The following is a 12,565-nucleotide window of genomic DNA, read 5'->3' as shown; positions in this document are numbered from 1 at the left end:
CATAGGTTGACTCTTCCTTTAGCTACCCTCTCAGTCTCCAGCAACCTGTAGTAAGGGATCTTCTCGAGCCAAAGACTATCGACACCACTACATGTAATTGCACAGTAATTCTCCTGGGGTGCTTGTGACTTACCCCGGTCAGCGTCATAAATGTACACAAACTTCTGCCAGCTGTAGTGTTCGATGACACTGATGAGGGCATCCTGGAGCTCTGGGCGAAGCTGGAGAACAAACTGGTTGGACGTTTCGACAGGGAAGCTGGGTGTTATGAAGCAGACGTGGAGAGCCCCGCAGAAAGACGTGAGCATGTTGACAGTTCTCCTCTCATAAAAACCAAAGATGGCATAGACGCCCTTGGAGAACTGTGAGCAGACTGGAGGAGCAGAGAGAAATGTCATGAGAGCAGAAGGACAAGAAGGTTCGTCAGGGATACCATCAAAATAAATATTTTCCCTGAGATAAGCTGCAGCCTGTCTGGACTAAATCACTTTCCCTGAGCCCTGTGGGTTGGTGAATGAAACCTGTGCCACACGAAGATCAGGGCTTGTGGCCATGGGATGCTCTGCCCTTGAACTTCACAGACTTGGTTTATCTCTGATAGACAGACAGGATTTGGGATTTTGAATACAGTGTCCCCAGGGCTCTGCTGAAGATTTTGCCACTTCTGGGAAAAAGTGTATTATCTGAACAAGGGAAGCCCCGAGAACAAAAGCGTGGTGGCTCACCAAGCCCTGGCATGGCAGATGTCTGGCCTCTGGAGCTTTTTTATTATGGGGGAGAGAGACTACAGCTAGAGCTTGCTATCACAGCCCCAGTTGCATTAATGGAGCAGAAAGAAAGCATTTGCAGGACAGCACAACCCTTTGTGGTCAATGACTCCAGGAGGAAGCCATGGGTTTGCCCTCAGAAGCTGAGACCAGGCTGAGAGGGCAAAGGATCACCTAAGTTCAATGCTGTCACAAGACAGCTCCAGCGAGGTTTGTCCCCAAGCAGGAGCTGGTGGCACTGAGGTCAGCTCCTCTGATACCAGGGGTGCGTTGGTACCTGAGGACACCTGATGGGCAATTCCTGGTTTCCTCCAAGGCTATGGTGGAGAAGGCTGTGGACCCGGTGAGGCAATGGTGGTGACCCAAGTGGTCTCAATGACTACACCTGGAGGGTGCACACCATGTTCTCCAGCAGATATTTGCATCTGATCTCAGCAGCCAGCAGCCCGCCACATGGAGAGGGCTCTCCTGGGTCAGAGCCTTCCTCAGGAGAGCACTTAATGAGATCGTGGGAGCTGCTGCAAAAACGCCTCAGGATCTCAGTGAGGGAGAGAAAGCTCACACTTTGGGTTGTAAAACTTACTCCCTGAGACAGTCAGATTTCTTTAATATCACCCCTGTTTATGGCACATCCTAATTTACTATCAATAAATCTCCAGGCTGGAGGTGGTGGCAGTGACAGCATTTTCCCTGTGTCAGAACTCCTGGCACTTGTGTCTCCTCCTGCTGTCACTCTGCCTCTGAAGACCTTTGGCTGTGACATTTATCCTGACTCAACATTTCACACCCCGCTCCCCGGCTCACCTGACAGAGTGCAGGGTGAGAAGTTGGATGTGACATTTTGGGGTCCCCTGGCAAGCGCTCTGTGCTGCTTGGGAATCCCTTGACCTGGTTTCTGCTGGTAGCCACCGGTACCAACTCTTCTGCACGTGTGGCTGAAAACAGGCTCCTAAATGTGAGCTTGCTCCATGGTTAGCTGGGCTCTATCCAAGCCCTGTCTCTCCAGCGAGGACCAGAAGTCAACGTTGACTGGCTTACGGCCATCCTGGATAAGATTACCTTGTTTCCCACTTCTCTACTGCCAGCATCAAATATTCAGAGGGAAGAGCAAGAAATCCTGCTTCCCCCTGTACAAAGCAAGTCTCTGCTCCCAGATATTTGCAATTCCAGCTGCCAGATGTCTGAAACAGCAAGAGTGCTTACAGCTGAGAACTGTGTTTCGTGACACTGGTGAGCATTTTTCCTTGCTCTTGAAAGACGCCCAGGTTTGGCTCATCCCAGCCCAGCACTGTGTCCCCAGGGTAACCCATCCGCTTTCCACTGCCCACGATCTCAAATACCTCAGCACCTTCCTCCCCCAAGGGAATTTGTATTTCTGCAGGGTAGGGACTTTTCCTGAAGGCTGAACCGTGACAGAAATAATACCCTCTTCTCTTCATTTTCATGGCAGTGTCTCTCTTTGCAATCAGCAATTGTGTCTGTATCAGCTGGAGTCACTGCCCTCATCATGGGACTGACACATTCAGGAAGAAAAGTAGCAGATACAGATAGAAATAGTCTGAACGGCGTTTCCATGTGACTGGACCAGTGGGTCTAATGAACAGTGCGATATACCATATGTGAGAGATCAGAACATGATCTCTGGAGACCCAGGCTTCAGATTCAGCGAATGATTAAAGTGACATTCTCAGGGCAGCTGAAAAATACAGCACAATTAATAATCTAGACAATAAACTTGCCTGGCTTGCTTTTTGTTTTAGTCAAACCATGATTTCCTTGAATTTTATTTTCTATTTGAAATGAATCTATTATTTTTCAGATTTTTATTTTTTTTTAAACTCTGTGGCTCAGTCACGATCAGGCAGCCCTCCTACACTGTTCTGAGACACTCATCAATCCCAGTGTTTGAAACAGATTGCACCAAAGCCGACTGGGAGAACGAACAGTCTTTATCATTAGTATGTTTGGAAAGAACCCGAGCTCACTTTGTATTTTGAGACCATGAGGGGCTGTGGACAAGGCAGATAATTTGGAAAAAAAAGGCTTGCTGAGGGTTATCACCCAAGGAACAACAAAGAAACTGTTGTGTTATTTAAGCTGGAAAAATGAAGAGCAGGAGAACTGCAGCCACCTTTCTGGGATGGAACTTGGCAAAATGTAAAAGCAGTGGCTGCAAAATGGTTTAAATCTCAGGGCTATTTTAAATTATAGATATGCCAAGTGTATTAACCCAGTAGAATTAAAAAGAGGCTGCTGCCATTTATTTGCTGCACAAAGAGGTAGTTGGAGTTTCTTTATACTTGCTTTAATTGTTTTATTAAGCAAATTTATTAATAATTTTGTTCTCATTTGATTGCTCTGCAACTTCCTAATAAAATTCTCTTAACTATTATAAAACTTAACTAGTGGAAGTAAATATTGTAAACTACTCTCTGTTTTTCCAGTAGGGAGGAAGCTTATCAGCTCCTCAGCAGTCACGGTTCTCTGACTGATGCCTTTCTGAAAAGATTAAGAAATATGACAGGGCTAAAGATCATACTGGGACAAAAAGTCTAAGAAGTTGAGCTCCTCTGGTCAACTGGCTAGTGATAACATCACACTTTGCAAACCTCATGCTAACTACCTGTTAGCAGTGAGATGGCCACAGGCTGGCTCTTCTCACAGAAGAATACAAATTCACAGTTGAATTTGGACAGTTCAGCCTCAGAAGCTCATGCCTGTAGGCAGGAGACTGGGACTATTCAACAGCAGAATTGGAAAACCAAGGATGTGAGCATGAGTGAAGAGTGTTTACTTAGATGCAAATGCAGACATCTGTGGTGGTTTGCATGTGCTACTCTTGGCCTCTGGGCTGCACAAAGGGAAAGAAGGGCAGAGAATATTTATTCTGGGCTGTAACTATGCTATTATCTTACAGTGAATTTGTAGTTAATTCCAGAAAGATTACCCCTTAAAAAAATCAGAAAATATAGTTCATAATGATTGATAACCATGGCAAGCACAACTGTATTTGTCCTGAGCAGTCTTGCATAATGGATCTGGTCGGGTTTCTGGCTGGGACATTCCTGGCACCAAGCACCACTGGCATCCCAGATCCCTCATTCTCCAGGCACAGGATCTCATTGCTGAGGCTTATTTTTTATATATTTTTTCTTTCTTTTTCCCCAGATTATCATTCCACAAACAAAATCAGGTAAAAGCAAAGGCGTTAACTTGACTGTCACCCGGTTATGCTGGAAAGACAACTCAGTGACAGCCAGCTGCTTCTGGACACAACTCCCCAGTGCCTGTTGCAACCAGGTGACGTGAGAGCTCCTCAGACCTTTCCTCAAACACTGTTACTTACAGTAGAAATCAAAATAACATAATAAGATTCCTGATACCTAGTTAGAGGGTGACTGATGTGGTAGGGTGAGACGGAGGAGGCCCCACCTCTCCCTCCGGGGAAACAGAGCCACTGCGGAGCTGGTGTGCCCTTGGATTCTGACAGGGAAAAACATCCATGCTTCAATCGTGCTTGAAATCCCCAGGCTGTAGGATTTCTAGTCCTGCGGTTTCTCTCTAGTTTCCCTTTTCATATGGAAATATTCAAGGTAAAGCACTTAAATCTGAGAGAGGAAACACTGGTTTTACTGAAAGCAGGATGGGACACCTACCTAGCAGCTGAAGAGAGGCAGCTCTGGCCACCTTTGCAAACACTTCTAAGAAAATACATGCCTACTACTTTAAATTGCATACTTCCTCTGCAGAAGAGGAAAGAAAAAGATATGCTTTGAGTCTATACAAATTTCTGGGACACTTTATTTGGCTAAAGCTGTCAAGCGGTCAGCAAGAGAGTAGCTGCACAAGACTGATTTCGGCATTCAGGAGGGCCAGGGATAATTCGGAAATGAAGGTTTGAACTGATTCCCATGGGAGGCAGATGACAGATATAATGGATCTCTTACATGAATTTTGGTAAAAGCAGAAGGGACACCAAGAAGTTTCTATCAGAAATGGTTACCACAAAGAGGGGCTGCCAGTCTTGGGATCTGAACGAGGAAGAAAGGCAAAAGGGCTGCACAGAAGGATGAAAATGAGGATTTGGTTTCCAGGAGTGAGAATGGTGCCATCCTGCTGAGAATCTGCAAACAGGAGTGAAAAAAGGGAACTGCTTCCCATGGACACAGCTGGAGAAGCCTGGTAGGAGATCCTGGCAACTGCTCATCTGCCATTTCCTTTAGAAGCAGAATTTTTCCCATTTCACTGAGTTTAAGATTAGAAGGGGACATTAGATCATTTCTACTGACTTGTTGTATCTCACGGACCATTAAGTTTCACCCAGTTACCCCTGAAGGAAGTCAATAATATGGTTTAGTTGAAGGCATTTAAGCTCTCAGGAGACTAAACTGCTGTGTGCCTCTGTCAGAGAACAGGAATAACAGAGACAATGCTAATACCCAGAGCAACAATAGCAGTAAAAAAACTGATTAAATGCAATATCCCCAGATGTTCCCCACAAACAATTCATAGTCTCTGTTGCAGAAGGAGACAAAAAAAAAAAAACAAACAACAACAACAAAAAACCCACAGATGGTCCCTGCCAGACCTCAGAGCCTTTCCCCACCCAGGAGGATGTCACATCAGATGAGCCTCTAGGAGAGAAGACTCTGCACCATCTCCTGGCAAACCATTTCTGTAATGCTCAACTGCAGATGTTGTGAGAATTTTGAACAAACTGCTCTCCATGGCCCAAGTGAATAGGCAAAGAAAAGGGAAATTTGGAAATTTAGAGTATGAGAGATCTTTGAAACCACCCAATCCAACATACAAAAGCACTTGCACTTACCAAGAAACCAAATTAACAGATGTTTTCTAAAAATCTCAAGACAAACGTGGCCAGACTTTGAGGAAAACAAAACAGTCAGCTCAATCTACTGTCCTCTGTGAGCTATTAAATGCTAGCCCTACAATACCTGTAGCCCCCATCTCAGCATTTGCCCAAACCTCCTGGGATACAGAACTAGAATCCTCACTTGTCCAGAGTTACACTTGCAGCAAAATGAGCTCATTGACAGCAGTGGTGTCAAGGAGCAGATCCCACATGCTTTTCTTTGCTCACTTGGAGTATTTGTGTGCATGTGTGGGAAAGAGGAGGGGAGGTGCATGCGTAATTTATTTTTAGCATGCCCTGCCTAGAGGCGACCCTCACACGGTGATGGAGAACCTGACATCAGGTTGGCGAAGCCGGTGGAGTTTCGATGAAAGAGCAGTAGTGTCTGCTTCAATTAGGATCAGCTCAGCTTTCCTCCCAAATGTTTGTCCTCACAGTTCTCCAGTGTGGCGTAGGTGCCAGAGCGCATCTCTTCAGCACATCCCAACGACAGCATGTTCCCACAGATTTTTCGAGCAGGGGAAAGCCAAACAGATTCTACACTCCCCCATTGCTCTATGCATGCATATAGCTGACAGCAGATATGTCCCATATACTCGATCAACTGCAAATTGGGCTGATATGATATCACAAGAAATATATGTTTCTATTTCAAATATATAAAAGACACAGAAGTGTGGTCCCTTCCATCATTTTCCTGCATTGCTGCTCTGACCACATAGGAAGCAGCAAAGCACTGCTGATTTCTACATCAAGATCTGCTTTTCTTCCTTCACATTTAAGCAATAATCTGGCTGAAGAACTGCTCATCACTGTTCATGGTTAGAATTTCATTTTTTTCGTTGAGTTTACACGGCTGACAAATAAGTCATAGTTTGCCTGACTGTAAATGATGTTTTCCTTGAGATCAAAATGGATTTGGGACGCTTCTTACTTGTATGCTGCTGAGTTTAAGGAAACAGAAATGGCATGGGAGCTTTTGTCAACAAAAATTAACAACACGACAACAAATCTTTCTTCAGGACTCTCAGTCATTTAGTGTGCTTTGGAATTACAGCCATGGTAGTAGAAGACAGGGCCAAGGGAATCTGAAGATGACTTTAACCTCTGTATTAATGGGACCAGCTGAAAATAATTGCTCTCCCACTCCCGTGCTTCCCATTAAGAAATTCTTTTACTTTTTTTCCTAGAGCCTTGAAACACAGTTCTGACCCAACAAGACCACAAAACAGAAAATCCAAATATTAAAGTTCTTAACTAGGTCACTGAACTTGTTGAAAAAAGGAAAGAAGGAAAGACAATGTGTTTGTCAAGACTTTCCCTGTTTGCTTTGCTTGATTTTTAAACATATAGTTACTTAGGGATTGCTACCATTTTATTAAATCAAAGAAAATTAAGCATTAAATATATTGAAGGGCTTCCAGTCAATACTTGATCAATTTCCCAACAATGGTGGCACTTCTAACATGAATGAAGATTACATATTATGTGCAAATCCCCCACACAGAACACTCTGATATCATGAGGGTCTCTTAACAGGCTCTGGACAAATATCCAGAGGAGACACAGGCATGTAACTTCCGTGACCTGTGACTTTTGGAGCCACAGACTTGGATGTTGCCTTAACTAAAACATTATTTGCAAACCCTCTTTTCTGGGTAGTCTTCAAATGATGGCTAACCCATAGGAATAGAACAGAGACACCACTGGAAAAGATCTGATGTCCATCTCAAGCAGCACTTGGGCTTTGCAAAGGTCCATTCCTTCTGCAGTTAGAATCAGGTTATTCTAATAGGGAAAGGTTGGCTAATGAGAGTCCTGTGGTTAGCAGATTATGTGTGAGGGGAAACAGGTTCAGTGCCAGGTGTTTCAGGTTTGCTATCTAATCATGACTTGGATCCTTGCCTATAAGGCGCAGGAAGGACTGCCTTCCATTAGTCCCATCTGTTCCAGTCCTTGGGGTCATAGACTATTTCTTGTTATATGTTTGCGTAGTCCCCAAATAAGACTGTATTCTGAGCACTGATGCCATGCTCTCATGCTGTGTAAGGTTCACGTTGTCTACTGCCTTGATCTTTTCCAGTGACCCGTACCAAAGCCACAGCCTTTCCACAGCCCCATGGGCTCTGGAAGACCAGCTATCCTGATTTAACCTAACCTCCTACAATGAAAAAGAAATCCAAAAATTCATCCTCATTGAAATCTCCATGTCTGAAGCACAGTCATAAATATTAAAACAAGATTACCACAAATGGAAAAGTGACAGCTATATTATAAGAGGAGGTGAGGGATGAGGGTTGAACTAATTTTGCTTCTGCTGCTTTATTAGATGGCCTTTTGTTTTATATCAGTCCTTCTGCAAATAGTACTATACTAGGAAAACTAACTACAATAGCACAGTGCAGCTTTCTGCTGGGAAGCATGAGCAACAACAGAGGAGAAGAACAAAGCACTAAACCCACAGCATGTTAATATGGTACATGGCACGCTGGTCCTTAGGTCAGCACAACATTTAATTCCAGCCTGTAAGAGATGAATTATTAAAGCAGCGTAAAAAGATGGGAGTGGGGGTGAGGGGTGGGAGATAAGCAGTAGCAGAAAGCAAATGCATCACATAAAGAAGAGCTCACTGCAGATGAAATGCATTTTGTCTTCACTAGCTTCTTTTCTTTCCCTAGTGCATCGTATCTGTTTCGGGCAGTTTTTCTAGACATTAAGCCTGTGACTGTCTTCAGTGCAAGCCTCAGGTTTTGGTGAGGATTTTATAAGTGTCTGCCTTGAAACTGGTTACAGGTTGCAATGCAAAAGCCAGACTATGGACATCGTTTGGAAAAGCGATTCCAATGTTAATGTTTAACTCCACTGGGGAAGGAGGTTTTTAACATCTACCTAAATCCTTTCTTAATCTTCATCCCATTAATAATCATTTTGGTCCCATGTCCTCTGCTTCATAAAATATGTGCATAGATACTCCCAAATTTTCTCTGGTCTGTGTTTTTGCAGATGCGCCAGTTTGCAAGTCAAACTGATCTCCCAGTCTTTGATGTGTTCCCTGTGGTATTACTGAAACTCACTTTGTTACCTCCAGTTGAGAAAACAGTGTCTGGATAAGTTTTCCCAGCTGTATCATTTCCATTTTTTTAGGATTATTTCCTGCTCATAAAAATGCTTCTTTTAGACCTTACTGGAATTCTGCTCCAGGCATGGAGTTCAGTTATGATATATATACTCCTTCTTCCAGGTCTGTAATGAAGATAGTAATCAAGACCATCTTTAGCTGCAACTCTGTATTAGCCTCTCTGCCTGGCCCATCTGCCCAATAACATTTAATTTTCCTTTACAATCATACCTTGTGAGCCTTTGGTCATTTTTAATCAATATGATTAATGTTTTTTGGGCCACTGTAAGTTACATCACCAGGACCACATTCATGGTTTGGCAGGTGACTGAAGAACACACTAACTTTCAACAGGATTATTTCCGTGGAGAGACATGAAAATACATTTATGAGCAAGATGGGCAATCGGAACAGCTGTACTTGGAGAGCAGGTCTGAGTGGGAAGGTCTCCTTTGCTGATCAATGACAGTAGGTGACTAGGTGGCCCAGGAGACCTTCTCCAGTCCTGGGTCTACACACAGTACTTTCTGTGCCTGCTTTGGGACCTCACCAATGTTTGGAAGTGATGAGTTCTGACCTGCATGCATACCTCTCCTTTCTGCTTCTAATATTTCATGGTGGCTTTCAACACTTCCTCTCCCAGACACCGTGCTTTCACTAGCAAGATGCAAGACACGTACCGAGAGCACATACCTGCTTGAGAATGACAGGTTGCACAGCGACCTGGGTCACTAAACCTGGACAACTGCACACAAATGTTCTCACGGCAGTGACGATGTGGTCTCATGCCTGAAGTCTGCTTTTCCCCATGCAGCCAGAGGTGAGCACCTATAATCCCTTTTCTTTTCTCTCTGCCTTTATTTTTTTTTCCACTCCTGCTTCTAAATTTCCAACTTTTAATTGTTTTGTGCTACAGTGCATAAAACCTCATCCTTGCACGCCACCGAACTAACACAACTAATTTTAAGTCTTTCTTGATAACAGACCGGAAATTAACAACTTCATTTGTTAACACTCCATCTTTTTTTTTTTTCAAGGCAGCCAAAGACCATAACAGAACACATATACATGCATGTACATCTTCTGCAATGAGCCTTCCATGCTCCCAAATGCTTCCTGGGCAATCTTTACTCAGATACAAGCATTGGGTTTTTTGGTCACAGTGCCAGACCCTAATGCTTTGCAGCCAGGCAAAGCTGGTGCTAAATTCTGTAAGGTCAGATAGGGCATGGTCCTGGTGTGCCCAGCTTTTAATTCCCACTTTCACGCAAATGAAAAGAGACCATTATATTTCCTTAAATACTGACTCCATTTCCTGGTAGTGTTGTCTTTTTTTAAATTCACAGGGAATGTTTCCTTCAAAGAAACACGGGGATACACCATATCCTGTACACCTACATAGGAAGTGTGGGCATTATTATTAATTTTAACTGGCTCAGAATTGCACTTACCCTGTATCCCTCACACATAGGTACCAGCTATAGGTGCACCTGTTGCTCTGTATGTTTGTAGGATGCCTGGCACAATGCTACGAGGCCTCTGTGAGGTACTGTAATATATACATGCTAAATAACAATAAAGAAAGCCCCTGAATAGCTTCCTTGGAGTAGAGAATTCCCTTCCCAGCAGAGAGGAGAGAAATAGTATGGCTGGCTAAGTACAGAAAGTAAAGCAAAAGGTAAGGAGGGACCTAAATGGAGAATCAGGGGAATTTTCCCTAACCTGATTGATGTTTTCAGTAGTAATGATGTCTTGTATGTGTTCTGCCTTAAAATATCTTCCAGTCTATGAGGTGGGCTGGCTGATTCAGGCTGTCAGAGGGCACACAAAATGTTTCCCTCTTGTGGTAAGCTATTGTTGGCGTTTCTGACATTATTTGACTCCCTGCTCATTTAAAAATAAAAGGCAGCAGATAAAAAGCATAGGGTTTACTGTGAGCAGGAAAGCACCGCCAAGCTCACCCCTCCACAGGAACAGTCTCACTGGTCCAGGCGAGAAGGAAGAACTTGCTCTTATCCAGGACAAAGCATTCTTCTTCAAAACAAACCTCTCACATACCTGACAGAGCATCTTGTCCTTGGGGGCCTGAATTGAGAAGCAGTACTTAAACCCACTGGCTGCTTGACATGTTATTTATAAACATTCATGTTTTCTATAAATTTGCAAGGCAACATTACAGGTATCTGCTGAGCTAGCAAAGCAGATGCTCCAAAACCTACATGTGCCAACGCTGCTCCAAAACTGCCATCTTTTCGGCAATAACTGGAACCATTAAAGCCTTCTGAAAAGAGGAGCAGCAAAAGTACAAACCCAGTGAACCACATTCAGTACGTAAGGGTTAAGTCTCCAGAGTATTACCTTTTGTATTACCCGTTTGTATATTGTGTTCACCTAAGGTCTGCCAAAGCACAAATGGTTTTGAAACCCCATTTAATACCTCAGCAAGGGCTGGGTTAGGTGCAGAATGACAAGATCCTTTGACATCTGAGAGCGCTGCCTTTTATGGGTTTAAGTGTCTCCCTTGGTGGTTCTTTGCTATAGTCATTTGTTGTACGGTTTTTATTTTTCCTTTTCACATTAATGTTCCATTCCATTGTGCTCATAGCTTTCTTCAGGCCTACTTAATGTCAGGGGGAATATTACTATTTCTTCCCTGTCATTAGAACAGCTTTAATCCTGTCTGTGTTGCGAGGGCAATAAATGATAATAGCTACCAGACTTTTATTTCTGCACTGTCTCTGAACACCAGGTTTTTTGAAAAATCCCAAACAAACAAGTTTAAGCCTGGGATCTTTTAAACCTGGTGGGAGACTGTGTTGTCTGGGGAGCAGGAACACAGAACTGTGACAGATGGCAAGATCTGGACCTATGGTTTGTGATTTTATGGTCTCTGGTGAAACTTCTGTGCAAATAGCTTCTTGTGGGTGGTGAAACAAACAGTTTACATGAAGTGCAGCTAGCTAACGTGCCCAGATGGAGCTTCCACAGAGAGGTGATGCTTGGTAAACTGGGACTGCAACCAGCTGCAGAGGGCAGCTCCCCTCTTGCGGGAGGCGAAGGTGTCCGTCCCACAGGGCAGTGCAAACAGTGGGGAAGGGGCAGCTGGGGGACCCCCCTCTCTGCCCTACTGTTCCAAGGAACTGGGGACAGACCTGGAGTGCTCTGTGTGAGTGTCACCCAACTACCAAAAGTCAACACAACCAAGGAGCTTGCTACATAGCACGACCTTTGATGGAAATAAAACAATCTTGGGTAAACAATCTTGGGTAAAATCTAACAAAACAATCTAAACAGCTAAACAATCTTGGGTAAAATCTGTGTCATTTTACCAGCATGTCAGAGGGGGCTTTTACAGCTACAATCTTCTCTTGAAACTGCAACTGGATCCATAAAAATCACCTTTAATAACAAGCTGGTCCAGTGCAGAAATGAATGCCATTAGGACCAAGGAAAGCACCAGGATGTGGAAGTAGCTGCTGAATACATCACCACTTACATAAAACCACCTCAGATGCACACCTTTTGACTAAAATACCCTTGGACAACCAATCCCTATAATGTTAATGGCAGGCGGCATCAAATTCTCAGGCACTAAGCATTATCATAGTGTATCCTAGAGAGACAATACCTTTGAGAAAGGTGTTTCTGCTAGATGCTTTACTTGCAGAGACCTGTGCTCACAGGAAAGATTTCTGCTAGTAAAAAATACCGAGCCATCCTGTCTTCATTCAGGTCAGTGAAGATTCCAGGAGCATCTCAGTTTTTCTGAACATCCTATACTTCCAACAGGGCTGAGAAAATACTTTG

General features: G+C 43.8%; 1 protein-coding gene across 3 annotated transcripts in view; it reads right to left on the bottom strand.

Moving 5' to 3' along the window:
- Positions 1-12,565, bottom strand: part of GRIA1 (glutamate ionotropic receptor AMPA type subunit 1) — a 120,347-nt gene that overhangs the window by 63,230 nt on the left and 44,552 nt on the right. For all 3 annotated transcript variants that reach the window (XM_035559831.2, XM_035559833.2, XM_035559834.2), the window contains exon 3: positions 134-373. In XM_035559831.2, coding sequence (XP_035415724.1) covers positions 134-373 — 240 coding nt within the window. The remainder of the gene's footprint in view (positions 1-133; positions 374-12,565) is intronic.

Source organism: Cygnus atratus, chromosome 14, assembly GCF_013377495.2.
Source record: "Cygnus atratus isolate AKBS03 ecotype Queensland, Australia chromosome 14, CAtr_DNAZoo_HiC_assembly, whole genome shotgun sequence".
Classification (NCBI taxonomy): Eukaryota; Metazoa; Chordata; class Aves; order Anseriformes; family Anatidae; genus Cygnus; species Cygnus atratus.
This window is presented reverse-complemented; position numbering and strand designations above follow the sequence as displayed.